Source organism: Dendropsophus ebraccatus, chromosome 1 (assembly GCF_027789765.1).
Source record: "Dendropsophus ebraccatus isolate aDenEbr1 chromosome 1, aDenEbr1.pat, whole genome shotgun sequence".
In the NCBI taxonomy this organism is placed as follows: domain Eukaryota; kingdom Metazoa; phylum Chordata; class Amphibia; order Anura; family Hylidae; genus Dendropsophus; species Dendropsophus ebraccatus.
Genome location: NC_091454.1, coordinates 198,433,169 through 198,448,868, shown reverse-complemented (window position 1 = coordinate 198,448,868; position 15,700 = coordinate 198,433,169). Strand labels below are relative to the sequence as shown.

The following is a 15,700-nucleotide window of genomic DNA, read 5'->3' as shown; positions in this document are numbered from 1 at the left end:
GCTTAAAAATAGACTAAAAGCCAAAAAAATTGTTTTATCAGCCTTTTTTTCTTTTTTTGCTGTTTTTTTTTTTTTTTTTTATACCAGCCTTTTGTTAACCATAAAATACAGGTTAAAATACGTATGTAATTTTAAGGTAAAAAATACAGCCGTATTTTCAATATAACAATATGCTGCATTGAAGTAAATGGCATATTAGCTGGTAGTGCACACCATATAGAATAATGGCTGTAATGGATTAGGACCATGCAGACGATGAACATGATCAAAGACTGCCTTTTTTCATCCTTTGTTGCCTTTATTTCAATTATTGGTTTGTTTTCACTCAAAATTAGAGTCGTATTTAGCTTTTATTTTACTGTACATGAACCTAGCCTTAGGCTATGTTCCAACACAGTATTTTTGCTCAGTATTTTTCAACCAAAACCAGGAGTGGATTAAAAACACAAAAAGGCAGTGTTCACACAATGTTGAAATGGCCGCCATTTATTGGCAAATAACGGCTGGTATTTCAAAACAGCGGTGGTTATTTCAAAATAACAGTCTTTATTTGCCATTAAATGGCGGCAATCCTCTAAATTTCAACAGTGTGTGAACAGAGCCTTTCAGTGTTTTTAATCCACTCCTGGTTTTGGTTGAAAAATACTGAGCAAAAATACTGTGTTGGAACATAGCCTTATAGTGAATCCGTCAGCCGCAATTCACGGTCCAAACTTCTGACACAGTCACGATAGACATTTGATTTTAGCAACGGAGAACGAAGTGGACAAAGTTTAGAGATTGGATATAACGCTATAACACTCTGCAAGACAGTAGTGTTGAGCAAACCTGTCAAAATAGTTCCAGTTCGGAACCTGAACACTCTGCATTTGATTCCTTGCAACTGTAAAAGTTGGATGCCGCCCTATGGATACAATACTTGACTGGATCCATATTTTCCAGGACTTCCTAGGGCGGCATCCAACTTCTGCAGCTGCCAGGAATCAAACGCAGAGCGGTCAGTTGCAGAATCGGCACATTTTGACAGGTCCTCTCAACTGCAGCCTGTTTTTAAAAAAACATGAACGTCCTCCCCCCCCCCACTCTGGTAAGGTGACATACTACATGGGTAAATATTCTTTGGGGCCCTTTTATGTTTACAGTGACCGGATTCTTATGATATATGCACTGACCATTGTACATCATGTATTGGCTTATGTAACAATATTATACTATACTTTTTTTTGTACTTTGCTCTGTGCTGTGTCAGCATATCCTAAAAAAACATGGGAAATACAAGATTTTTAGTGTAAGGGTACGTTCACACTTACCGGATCCACAGCTGATTTTCTGCCGCGGATCTGCAGCGGATTTCATTTAAATAACTGAAAACAGCATCAAATCTGCACCATGAAATCTGCTGCGGATCTGCCGCAGATCTGCTGCGGATCCTGTAATTGTGAACGCACCCTAATAAAGATTATTTTCCAGCTTCTTTTTACACCATGTGAGTATATTACCTGTGGCTTACAGGATGTAGCTGATGGAAGGAGTGACACCTGGCCGCCCCACCCTCCCTTACACTCTCTACATAAGTCATAGGCCGCTCATGCTGGAGTCATAGTACAGACGTGCTGGAGGCGTGTAGGCAGCAGGTAACTCACATTGTAAGTTATACTGTCTTTTACTATGATTGGTATTATACTATGTATTACTTAGCACATTTTATGTTGTTTTATCGTTTTAAGAATTAACATTCTGGGTAGAGATTTTATAGGAAGCTAATGACATTGATCACATGATAGGGAAGTAAAGGAAGTAGGTGATCCCTTTTAAAAAAAAAAAAATATTTGTGTGTGTATGATTGTCAATTGTAAACATCCATCTAATCTAGTCTGCTCTTCCATTATTTCCTTTCTTATTATCTTAGGATAGGTGTATATGCCAGGCAGGTTTACATTCACTTACTGTAGATTTACCAACCATATCTGCTGGAAGTTTGTTCCAAGTATATGTGTGTGTGTATATATATATATATATATATACAGGTCTATCTATCTTATAGAAATAGCATGCATGTCCAATCTGTGGTAACTGGCAGCTGACCAGCTTTTATCAGTTGTCAAATATCTATGGAAACTTCTATACAGCGGTTGTTCTTTTGTCCTTGTTGAGTATATAGATTGCAGATGCTGAAAGTTCTGTTTCTGAGGCGGCCAAAAAGTTTTTCTGCATTAGTCCATGTTCACACACTCGTAATTTTAAGGCAAACCTACAGCTGCTTTGTCAGTCTAATAACCCACCCTATTAAAGCCAACTGGAAATTGGCCAAGAAGTGCAGATGCTGTATAGAATAACAGTCATAATTGATTATGAACATGCTCATTATTTACCACTTACCTTTGCAAAATATGGACATTTTTTTTTATGTTTCACACATTGTTTTATTTTCACTCCAAATGACTAAAGGCCCTATTACACGTCGGCTGATCGTTGCACTCGTTTGTCTTTGTTGAAAGACAAACGACTCATACAGCAACGATCTCCTACCGTCGCTCCGTGGAATAGGAGCGGAAGCAGCAGACCGCTGCTATATGCTTTGGGCTGTCCGGACAATCTAGCCATCACCCGGGCAGCCCGCACACCTCTCCATGGCCCCCTTCCCCCCGGCTTTCACCTGCTCGCTGCTGACGCGTGAAACACAGAGGTTTATATGCCTCCTTTCTTACTGACTTGTTGGTCTGTCATGGTTTGTGATTTTGGATATATATATATATATATATATATATATGTTGCATTAGGCCCTTTTCACACCTCTTTATTGGTGTTCATATAATGTATGCTTATCTCCCAGATCATATTGCAAAGATACCTGTAGACCCCATCACCTGATGGAGGCCAGAGAAGTGTCATCTTTGCCTCCATTTAGATGGTTTCTGTCAGGGTTAGCGTTTTTCCGTCGGATGGAATATCTTCAGCCTCTGCGATATTCCATAGCATGCTGTAAAGAATGTGTACCATGCAGTCTGTTTATTGTGATACCATGTATGACTGATAGCTATATGGTGGAGGCATAACAAGGGGAGTCCCATGATGTATACCCTCACTGGACAACAAAAAACGTAAAGGGGTTTTACTGACTTTTAGTTGAAGTCCCCCCCCCCCCCCAAAAAACAAAAAAAAAAAAGATAAATAAAGGTAATCTCACCCACCCAAATTGTCCTGTGAACTGTGGTACTGTCCTCTCCTGGTCCCCTCTGCTGTCCGCTTCTTCCTGCATCCAGTATGTTGCGTGCAGGAAATGCCCTTCATGTGCCTGAAACTCTCTGGTTGTGAGGTGATTAAAATCCCATTGTGCTTCTGTGTGTAGAAACTACAACCTATGTACCGTATATTTTATAATCTTGGCATCTCCCTATGGGGCAGAGGGGCCTGTGCTCCTCCTATTGCTTTGCTCCTGATTGGGGTCTTATTGTTTTTACAGCTCTACCATGTTAAGGCTATGTTCACACAACATAAACACCCGGCCGTTCCGTGACCCAAGCCGGGTCACGGAACGGCCGGTCTCGCTTCCCTATGTGAACTGACAGGTCTTTCTGCGGCCGGAATTCACTGAATTCCGGCCGCAGAAAACTGACATGTCATTTTTTTCCGGCGCCGCATGGGATACCGGCCGGAGCGTATACGATGTGTGTACGCTCCGGCCGGGTTCCCATTGAAAATAAGGCTATGTTCCACCCCTCAAAACTACGGCCGTAGTTCTGTGGCGAGAACTACGGCCGTAGTTTTACGTAGTGTGAACATAGCCTAAATCTTTAAACCCAACCTAGAGGAAAAAAGTTCCAGATACGAAGCCAAAAGTTTCCCAATTTCCTAAGCAGTCCATTGAGTCCTATGACCATGGCATTCATATACAACATAAAGACTGAGCTGCTTGGTTCTCTGTTTTCCCATGGTCGTGTTTGTAGATCAGATCTTCGCTTTAACACTAACCCCAAATCCCGTCTGATTGAAATGTATCAATAAGTAGTAGTTCTATTTACTGCACTGGGTTGTATTGTGTGCGTGAGTATTACATTCTATTGACCTATAGGGTGCAGTCGCTGTGCCCAGGATTGGGTGGTAGTGCTCTACCCAACCACAGAGGACAATGGAATACAGCTCAGAGATGGAAAGCATTAGTCACTGTGTAAAAGATAGATAAACTATGTGTGAGAGGCGAGATGACCCCAGGAAGTGTATGTATGGCATGTGATGTGTCCGTTGACCACCCCAAATGTACTTTACTGGAGGCTTGATACTACTTCACCACACAATTTTAGTTCATTTTGTTGGTCCAGCAAAATAGTTTTCTTTCAAATCAACTGGTTTCAGAAAGTTATATTAATTTGTAATTTACTTCTATTTAAAAATCTCAGGTCTTCCCATACTTATCAGCTGCTGTATGTCCTGCGGGTAGTGATGTTTTCTTTTCTGTCTGATTCGGTGCCCCCTGATAACATCTCTGTCCAAGACTGGAACTGTCCAGAGCAGGAGAGGTTTTCTATAGGGATTTGTTATTGCTCTGGACAGTTCCTGTCTAGGACAGAAGGGGCAGGAGAGATCAGTGTGAGACTGGAGAGAATACACCACTTCCTGCAGGAAATACAGCAGCTGATAAGTATGGGAAGACTTGAGATTTTTAAATAGAAGTAAATTACAAATCTATATAACTTTCTGAAACCACATGATTTAAAAAAAAAAATTTTTTGCCTGGAGTACCCCTTTAACTCTTCGCCAATGGAATAGAATGTAGAGTAGAGTCCATATGTGACTGCCACTACATTTAACCCAGAGAAGGGGGTATGCAGGGCCCCCATTCTTGTGATTGCCATTGGGTTACAGTCAGACACTCATTTCCTGTCATGCAGATATAGCAGATGGCTGTCTTTTATGGCAAACCCCCTCTAATCCCTTTAATTCTCTGGACAGGATCAGGAAATATTGGCCATAACATTGATTTCCCACTATGCTAACACTATGTGATCTATGGAGGACTCCCTACCAACCTTGCCTGTTCCCTCTTTTTCTAGGGGCCCTGTACCTCAAGGATAAGACTCCTCTAAGCCATGCCCTTGATTTGTCTAAATAAGCAGGAACTGTAATGACGGCCATATTAGCTTCTTTACAAAATTAAGAAACCGCTGAATTGAATTTCTTATAACTTGACAGAAGTGGGTGACTTGACAATTTGTATTTTTTACATTTTTTTTTCTCTCTAATATATTACCCCGGGGGATGTTTCAGATTATACCTGTAAGTGTCAGCGTGCTTATCATGTGCATGTATTACAAGGAAACCTATCTATCACGGCCTTTGTATTACGTTGTGTTTACTCCGGAGGACTAAACAAGCCTGGGGCGCCAGCGAGTATTTCAATTGCTGCTGTCACTCCATGTCACATCCAGGAGCGACGACGCTTGTCAGGATAATATTTTCGGTGACAAATTGCATGAGGTGGAATAAAATTCTGTTTTATATCCATTTCCATTAGGGGCTGAGACCTGAAAGTGTCATTAACAGGAAAGCCCATTTCTCTTGATCATCCTCCAGAGATGTGATGTTCAGTGACAGGCCGGCACCGCTCTGGGTTATTGCCGGGCCTACATTTTACATAAGTCTTATTCAGCGGCTCGGCTAACAATGTTCTTGCTACAACTGATCAAATATTAAACAGGAGCAGAACCGACCATCAAAACGCTGATAAATGTTTAATACTTTTTTGTAGTGGAGATTCTCCAGGTTCCTAAAACATCCCAAGATTTTAAGAACAGTGATCACATGTTGACAATGGGCACTTGTGTCCCTCTAATCTCCAACCCTGCGCCCAAAGATGTAACTTGTCCAATGCAAAATCTGTATTGAGGCGTCTTTGTCTAATATGTGCCATTTATAGGTATTAGGTCCCATCAGGCACCAATGCTTGCCCCTGGCCCAACTAAATTTAAAGGGGTACTCCAATGCAAATTCTTTCCGTTCAAATCAACTGGTGTTGGAAAGTTATATTGAGCTCTCATTTATTTCCATAAAAAAAGTTATATTGAGCTCTCATTTATTTCCATAAAAAAAATCTCAAGTCTTTCAGCTGCTGTATGTCCTGCAGGAAGTGGTGTATTTCTTCCAGTCTGACAAAGTGCTCTCTGCTGCCACCTCTGTCCATGTCAGGAACTGCCTAGAGCAGGAGAGAATCCCCATAGAAAACCTCTCCTGCTCTAGACAGTTCCTATCAAGGACAATGGTGGCAGCAGAGAGCACTGTGTCAGACTGGAAAGAATATACCTGCAGGACATACAGCAGGTGATAAGTTCTTGATGACTTGAGATTTTTATACGAAAGTAAATTTCAAATCTATATAACTTTCCGATACCAATTGATTTGTGTGTGTGTGTGGGGGGGGGGGGGGGGGGGCTACCCCTTTAAGCAAATCTACAGTAGGATTTGCCAAACTCAAAGCTCATGTATCTACCATCAATTACTTTAGTCTTGAGGATGGCATATAACTTCTCGGGTAAACCTATGGGATCAATGACCGATTCATTAGATTGAGGTTCAATTAATTATTTAATGAAAGAGTAGTGGATGAACTGAACAAACGTCCAGCAGATGTGGTAGACAAGTCTACAGTAAGAGAATATAAACCTGCCTGGGATAAACAACTTTCTATCCTAAGATAAGAAAGGAAACTAGATTTGCATTTCCAGGGAAATACATAGTTCTTGAAAAGAGCGCCCCTTTAACAGTGACTCCCCTTTAATAGAAACTTTAACCCTTGATACCCTCCCTTTAAGAGCGACTTTGGTACAGTCCCTTTAAGAGCAACTTTGGTACAGTCCCTTAAAGAGCAACTTTGGTACAGTCCCTTAAGGAGTGCCTTGGGTGCCAATGCTTTGAGTGACCCATATACTGTGCCTTTAAGACCAGCTTAAGTACTGTCCCTTTAAAAGAGACGTAGGTACCATCCTTTGAAAACCAGCTTAAGTACTGACCCTTTAAGAGCGGCTTGGGTACTGTCCCTTTTAAGAGCGGCTTGGGTACCGTCCCTTTAAGAACGGCTTGGGTATTGTCCCTTTAGGAGTGACTGGGCACCGTCCCTTTAAGAGCGACTTGGGTACCGTCCCCTCAGCTTTGCTACTTTACTGACTAAACTCTGCTACTTATAATGGTAAAGGTCATTGCTCGGTTACCATGACAACCTTACTCATGTCAGTGAGACAAAATCGTTAAGGACCTTCCATCTTCTATATCTTCTATTGGCCAATAGTAGACATGTGACTGTGTGGATGTTGTGAGGCATTGACTGACAAGACCATAGAATTTCTATTGGCTGCTATACTTCAGCTATTTGCATATGTGCTGTGATTGGCTGTTAGCGTTTACAGTGTGGCCATTATTTCCAATGGGCCATTATTTTCTATGGGAAATTAGGGGTCTTTAAACGTAAATTTCTTAAAAACGACAAATCCGATCGAAACCAAAAATAGATAGCACACCTGTCACCACCGAGGGCTTCGTAGTTCGAACAGAGTCTGTGCGCAAAGCGGTTCGCACTGTTATTATTCGCAGAAGAATGGCTGGAAGAAGAAGAAGAAGAATACGGATTACAATATAGTGCTTTTTCAAGCACTATATTAATATAAGGGCAGACTAGATGGACCAGGTGGTCTTTTTCTGCAGTCTTCTATGTTTCTATGAATGTTACTGTAGATTGCCGAACTAAACTTTTGACACATATGTCCGAATATGATATAATATGATATGTGGTGTGAACCCTACGCTGTACATAAGGGTTTGTAAGAAAACATTTTTTTTTTTATAAAACCTATGAACGCTCAGACCTGGAAATGGAGGCCTAGCTCTTGAAAAGACTGTGTGTTATATCCGTGTTACTATCTGAGAGTCACCTGCTATCACGGTGTAATGTCTCACTTCATTACCATTACTCTATCTTCTTAGTGACTCATCATGTTGAAGGTGGCGAAGTCCCGCGCTGTTATTATCGCCATTACAGAGTTTCATAAACGACAAGGGGGCAATGGTGCATCGCTAGACGCCAGGGGAGGAGTCAAGTACGACACAAAACGTCTGCACAGAGTACTGTCCAATCTCGGATTTGCTGTGTCCCTTCACACAGATGTCAGCGGCAGTGAAATCAAAGAAATCTACCAGAGAGGTAATGGAGACTAAGGGATAACCTTGTACACTATGTTATAACAAAGGGAGAAATGAAAATGCTACATAAAATAATGATGATGCCAACAGCAATTGGGCTCTAATTTTTGTAAAGCATTGAATGGGTATAATGCCATCACAGGAGACCTTAAAGGGGTATTCCACTCAAACCTAATTTTGATATATTGCTGCCCATGGTGAGATGAACGATTCCTTCCATATTCAGCCTTCTTCCTCCAGTTCTGAGTTGCTGCTTTCTGATGAAGAGACAAAAATCTGTGTGTGAGCCTTTTCTTTCAGCCTCCCCCTGTTCTAAGACAGCTGATGTAAACAAGTCCCTGGCAGGCTTTATCTGCAACTTTGTAGCTTCTTTGCTGGGAGAGTTAATCAGAGTGAGTTTATCAGCAACTTGACCTCAGAATATCTCTCCTAGCATTACAAGGAAGCTACAATGTTGCAGGTACAGCCAGCCAGGGACTTGTTTACATCAGCTGTCTTAGGGTCCATTTACACAGAAAGATTGTCTGCCAAAGATTTGAAGCCAAAGCCAGGAATGGATTTAAAAAGAGGAGAAATCTCAGGCTCTCCTTCATGACCTGATCTCTGCGTTTAGTCTGTTTCTGGCTTTGGCTTCAAATCTTTGACAGATAATCTGTCAGATAATATTTATGTGTGAAAGGACCCTTAGGAGGGGAAGACAGAGAAAAAAGCTCACACACAGTTTTTTTGTGTTTTCAGCAGAAAGCAGCAGCTCAGAACTGGAGGAAGTAGAATGAATAGGTAATAACAAGTATGGAAGCAACTGTTACTCACCATGGACGGCAACATATCAAAAGTTAGGTTTGAGTGGAATACACCTTTAAGTATTACACATCGCCGATTGGGCTGTCCATGTAATAATTGGTGACTTTTGGTTCTTTGGCTATTTTGATAAAATGTATGAAAATCAGAATAATTTATGCTATGTGTGATTGTTACCTTTTTTTGTTGTGTAAGACATTACAGCCCTATATCATGCCACTTTTGCATTGTTGAAAATGTCAGTCATTGAGGCAGTAGAGGAGATGTTTCGGCACCTCCATTGTCTCTTCTATCTAGGCGGAAACCCAAACAAAGCATGGCAGTCAACGAACCAGCAGAAGTATAATGGCCGACAGTCCATAATATTAGTTGGCAGATCCAAGGTGTTGGATATTTTACCAGTAACCCTTCCATCTTCTGCAGAGAGTAAGAAGCTACAAGGTGATTGTTTCATCAGCATCATTTCCAGCCATGGCGAAGAAGGCGTCATCTATGACTTCTATGGTGAACCTGTTAGGCTGAAAGATCTATATGGCCTGTTCTCTCCACGCAACAGCCCAGCACTGGTGGGGATACCCAAGCTATTCTTTATACAGGTGAGTACACCATGGTGAGGGACTATACCATATACCTCTAATGTATGGGCAGCAGAATAATACCTGATTTCTGTGGTTGCAGGCATGCAGAGGAATCGAACTAGATAGAGGAACCTTGGTGGAGACGGACAGTACCCCAGCGCATATAAGTGCCTTCTCCCACATTGACTTCCTCCCAAGGGATACCGTGGTCATGTTTGCAAGCAGTGAAGGTACAGTATATAAAGCACACAACGTATGAAGATGATGTAACCCTGTTACATGAAATATGTTATAGAGCATGAGGAGCTCAGCAGAGAGATATTGTTTTGCAGGAAAAGATTCCATATAACTTGCTTTATTTATTTAAATTCATGAGTCTAGTGGGCGGTCCTTATCTGTGATTGACAGCTTGACAGCTTTCCTTGTATGATGTCATATCTTTTTAACATTGAGCAGGACCGCCCTCTGGACTTTAGTTGCCAAACTTATTAAAGCCACATGTCAAGATGGTGACAGTATAAAAAGTAAACTGTACCTTTCCGAGAGTCGGGGGTGGTGGTGGGGGTTAATAATTTTGCCTGGCACACAACAACTCCTTCCTCACTGATGTACAGCACTCTGCATGGTGTAAGAGGAGCCAACTTGGTACTAATAGCAAGTGAGCCTCTCAGACTTGGCTAAGAAATATAAATTTAAAGGTATTAAACCACTGTCGGCTCCATAAGTATGATTTGTTTTGATAAGGGATGAGGGAATTTATAGTAGAAGAGAAGCACTTTGTTAGGATCATTTGGCAGCTTGGCAGGCTGTTGGCTTTGAAGTCCATGCCGCTCCTCCTCAGGTGCCGAGAAAAGCTGGATCCTGTCCTGGGAAACTAGGAGAAGTTCAGGACTGGATCCAGCTCTTCCCGGCCCTGCCAGGCTGCTGGCTGATCCTAATGAAGCCCTTCACTTTGTTCCTACTGTAAAAAATCCTTTACTGTAAAAATCCCTAGACAACTTTCCAGTGGTGTCTACAGCACTTTGCAGCAAATAAAACTGATAGGTTTCCTTTAAAGCAAATGTACAATCAGTACATTCGCTTTAAGCTTTTCATGTGGATGGAATGGTGTGGTATCCCACCACGTCTGTTGCTAGTGTATACACCCTTTGCAAAAGCCTGTAAGTGGTGATGTAGTCATACTTAAGTTTTGCCACTGGATGTCGCTAGTATAGATACTGTATACTTAAGTATTGCACAGCTGTAGTACTCAAAGGGTTATTGTTGTATGTGATTTGTACACCAATGAGAGCTCTTTCCTCTCCTTTACCTATCCCTTTTCTCCTTCTTTCTCTGCACTCTCCTCACACCCACTCACTGCAGGTATTACATACATTGTAGAAGGTAGTCACATGGGGAGAGAAAGTGTAGTTACACTTAGTCTTAGTCTGGTTCCTGTACAAGGAGGACACAAGCCAGAACGGTCCACACAGCAGCCACGTTGGGCCCTGGCTTATGCCAGGTCCCCTGCTAGAGCCAAACTCCAGTGTAGTCTGAGTTGTAGTAGTGGACAGACACATATGGGAGATAAGGATACTCGTTTCTTGAAAGAAACTCTTCTACACACTATGCAGTGTTAGACACTCTCAGAGAGGACAAGTCAAAGATCATCCCAGCTCACACCGTGAACAAGTCTAAAAGTGCAGGACAGTATCCTGAAGAAAGAGGAACTGATCTGGATAGAGCAAAGCTGCTAGAAGCCTACGTACACTTTTTCGCAGGGCGGGTGTAACCAGAAAATTCTGACCACTCTGCTTAACCCAGGTAACAAGGTCTGGGGCTTGTAACTCTCTAGGACGGGTCGCCCGACACTGGTGGGCAATAGGTGGTGTACAAGGAAGTCAACACGGGAACAAGTATTTACTCTACTCTCAAGTCTACTTATTCTATTTCTAAAGTTCCGGCAGAGCACAGTACTACATTGGGTTGGGACTCTCTCGACATCCTCCTCTCCTTCTCTGAACTTAATCGTTCCGTGGAATAGGGCCTTATCGTCCGTATTCGGCCGATATCGGCTGCTACGGACGATAATCGTCCCGTGGAATAGAATGCAACGATCTGCCGACATCGTTCATGTCGGCTGATCGTTGCAGTCGCTTGTTTTTCAACATGTTGAAAAACAAGCCACTGATATAGCAGCGATCTGCTGCCGTCGCTCCGTTGAATAGGAGCATCGGCAGCAGATGCTGCTATATCCTATGGGCTGCCCGGACAATCAGCGATCCCCCAGGCAGCCCCCCTGCAGCTCCTCGCCGCCCCCTCCTGCACTCACCCGCTCGCTGCAGCCACGATCAATAGCGGCGGCAGCGAGCGGGGAACGACTCGTGTAATAGGGGCATTACTCTACTTCTCCACGCAACCAAGCCAGAACGGCTATACTACCTCTCAAGCTCTCAGTAGTAGTCTTGTCAGTTGAGTCTAAAGTATTGTCAGGATTGTGCTGTAACCTGGTGTGAACTGAACCTGCTTTTGCTTCTGTGTGCCACACCCGCTTGCTTCTCAGCTATCTGGCAATGCGGGAGTTAATCTGATTTTCTAGGAGACTTGATCTTTCCAGCTGAGTAGGTCTTTAGACTGACAGGAATCTCTGCCTATCTGGAACCTGGATATCTGAGCGCTGGTCCAATGGGGATTCGGACTGGGCTCTGGTTCAGTATAAAAAGGAAGCTAAGACAGAGTTCCAGTGCTGGTTATTAGCTTAATACCCTGATCCCAGCTTCCCTTGTCTACTCCTGCGATCCCCACTCCTAATCCCTCTGTTTTGCTCGACTTGATACCTGACTTTTTGACTACTCGTTTGCTTGCTGATTTTGTACTGCATTGCCTGTTTGGATTTTTGACCCGGCTTGTTTGACTATTCTTTTGTGTTTGTCCGTCTTGTTCCGTGTGCACGTATTTAGCGCAGGGAACGTCAACGTGGTTGTCCACGGCCGCCTAGGGCCGACTGAGGCAAGCAGGTAGGGACAGTGGGTGGGTTCAGACCTAGGGCCCACTGTCTTGTCGTGTCTGTACCTCCCTGTCCTGACAAGTATATTGTCAAGTGTCCGAAGTATCTCTGTATCAAGTATCTCTACAGTAAAAGAGTTTATTTATAGTAACTGGACTCGGTGATATTGCTTAAGCACCTTTACAGTAATTGCATGCATCTTGGGTCATCTCTAGAGATGAGCGAACCTGGAGCATGCTCAAGTCGATCCGAACCCGAACTTTCGGCATTAGATTAGCGGTGGCTGCTGAACTTGGATAAAGCCCTAAGGCTATGTGGAAATCATGGATATAGTCATTGGCTGTATCCATGTTTTCCAGACAACCTTAGAGCTTTATCCAAGTTCAGCAGCCACCGCTAATCAAATGCTGAACGTTGGGGTTCGGATCGACTCCAACCCGAACCTGGTTAGCTCATCTCTAGTCCTCTCCCCTTTCTGTGGGTGGCGGTACCGATAGTCCAGTTGGGTCACAACTCCACTCCGGACCACGGTGATAAGTGTTCAAGGACCCCCAAACAACCTAGCAGGTCACCGACCACAGGGAAAAGGGTATAGCCAGCTTCCCTAAACTAAAAGCAGGTGTACCTCCATACCTGTGTGCCCAACCGGCCCTGGCGTCACAACAACATAACACCTGTCTGAGCTATATCCCGACCAACCATTGGTTGAGCCTCACAGGAGGGCACCACAATGGCATTGGCGTGGGCAAGAGTTTTATAGTCCAAGGGTCCTAGGGAATGTGTCATTTTTAATAGGCTTATAGTTATAAAGGGCAGTAGACTTACTAATCTTTGTGTCCTTTTTACATCTCAGGTTATGCAGCATTCAACAACCCTTCTGGCTCTTTCTTCCTGAAGACATTATATGAGTTACTAAGTGGGAGTGAAAAGGATCTTGAACTGACCCAGCTTCTTACCCGGCTTGCTTATTGGGTGGCGTACAAGTTTGAAAGCAGCGGCAAGAACAATGGAGGTTGCAAAGAGATGCCATGCTACATTACAAACCTGACTAGGGAGATCTACCCATTCCGGAAGTAGAGGGAAAACTTGCGTCTGGACTCTACAGCCTTACAGAGATATAGCTGGGGGAATATATAGGGCATGAGCCCTAGGTGCTGGATGCAAGGGATGGGCATCACCTGGCACTCTACAGGGCAACAAGCTAAAACTTTGCCACAGGTGCTAAACTGGTCTGGCATTTCTGGAGGAAATACTTGAACTACCATATGAACATTATTCTAAAAGTTATAATAGATGATGGCACATTGGCTGGATGTTAAGGCCATGTGATCATCAAACCTACATTTTTTTTTTTGTGCAATATATGCAATGTGCAAAATTTTTTTTTATTTTTAAAGAAACTTTCCTTATTTGTATTTATTGTATAAATATTTATGTTGAAATAAATTTATTTTCTTAGAAATTAAAATGTGTCAAGTTTAATTGCACAGTATGGTTGTATGTGGTACCAGTATTGGAATAAGACATGGCACCATTAGTGATGTCCATGCAGCCCTTGCCCAAACACCTGATTCCTTACCTCTTCCCGGTCTTCTCTCCCCGGTCCCGGCGGTAGCAGCCTCTGAGCGTCATGTCAGCTGACAGGCCGCTCAGCCAATTACAAACCCTGATCTGTGATTGGTTGAGCAACCTTTCAGCTGACAGGCCGCTAAGAAGCTGTTGCTGCTGGGACTGGGAAGCTGCGGAGCCCTGTAGAGAAGACCAGGAGCCGGGGGAAATAAGGTATCAGGTGTTTGGGCAATTGTCAGCTGTGCATCGCTACGTGTAATCGATTTTTAGGTCCAAACCTGAACAATCAGCCGATCATTTCATTGACTGATCATTGTCTCTATTACACGGAGAAACAATTGGATGAATTGGGCTGATTCGGGCAATTATCGCTCCATGTAATAGGGCCCTTACATTATGAGCCTGATTGATCACATGACACAGAGCCGGGTGAGGACTGCGCTTAGCACGGTCTTCTCTTGGCTCTTTCCCACGATCGGTATGGGTATGAACACTCAGACCTAGATTGATGGGAAAGTTTTGACATGTCTCTAGGACCGTTCAGAAAAGTTTTCTATGATGACAGTGACACTGTAACCTGGGTAGAGAACGAATGGGTAGAGAACTGGCCCAACGGTAATAGAATGGTAGTCGAAAGGAAAACTAACGCTATAACAAAACCTATTTAAAGGGGTCCCCCAAGAATAGAAAAAACACAGCTTCTTTCTTTAAAAACAGTGCCCCCCGTTCCCAGGTTGTATGGGTGGTGTTACAACTCGGCTTCAGTGAAACTGAGCTGCAATACTGTCCACAAACTGAGGACAAGAGTGACACTGTTTCTGGAAGAAAGCAGCCATGGATTACCCCTTTAAGAAGGTAACAACAATTATAATAGTGTTGAAACGGTACACGGCTTAGGAAAAAAGACTAACTTTATTGTGACATCAAAACAGTGCAGTTTATTTGGAATAGACTATCTAATAATCTCATTTATTTTACACTGACATGTATGGGAGTTAAGGAATTTTGGTGATGAACCCTTCACGGTCGATTAATTTATTATTATAATAAAACCTCCATCAAGAATGACACCAACCTAACAAGGTTATGCCAGGTGGGTAAATGAACTGCTATTTATGATGATGGTAACAACTGGCTGACAGATGCAAACATATGGTGTACATCTGTGAGCAGAAAAAAAAAAATTCTAAAAACCTACTAAATACATGATATGTAGCACATGTTGAGCATTTCCCACCGTAAATATATAGTACTTGGCAAGGTTATTGCATTGGCTGTCGCGCCGAGAACTGTTTGAGCCAGATGGTTAACACCTTACAATTAAAATGGATTCCAGTGTCTGGGGTGTAATAGTGTGACAGAAGGCCCATAGAGCCCCTTCCAGGACCCAGGTGCAGCAGTTACCTCAGATGGGAGGGGGCAACCCCAAGATGTTCACTCTGCTCATTAGTGTATGTGTGTGTGTGGGGGTGTTGTTTTTGTGTTCATTTTGGTGACTGGGTTTTGGATACATTTTCGACACAAAAGGTTGCACACAATTGGACACCTTTGAAGTCATCAAAAGGTGTGTTTTGTTTTG

At 42.9% G+C, this 15,700-nt stretch overlaps 1 protein-coding gene across 2 annotated transcripts; it reads left to right on the top strand.

Moving 5' to 3' along the window:
* The first annotated feature begins 1,580 nt into the window (after nt 1–1,580).
* On the top strand, nt 1,581–14,020 carry LOC138766637 (caspase-7-like). Of its 2 annotated transcripts, none has more exons than XM_069944234.1 (5): nt 1,581–1,646; nt 7,972–8,188; nt 9,412–9,584; nt 9,667–9,796; nt 13,406–14,020. In XM_069944234.1, exons 2-5 carry the CDS (start codon nt 7,981–7,983, stop codon nt 13,627–13,629), a joined length of 735 nt encoding a protein of 244 aa, XP_069800335.1. In that variant the 5' UTR covers nt 1,581–1,646; nt 7,972–7,980; the 3' UTR covers nt 13,630–14,020. The 2 variants fall into 2 exon arrangements, with proteins under 2 accessions (XP_069800335.1, XP_069800342.1); XM_069944241.1 differs by having other exon boundaries at nt 1,585–1,634.
* Nucleotides 14,021–15,700: the final 1,680 nt, after the last annotated feature.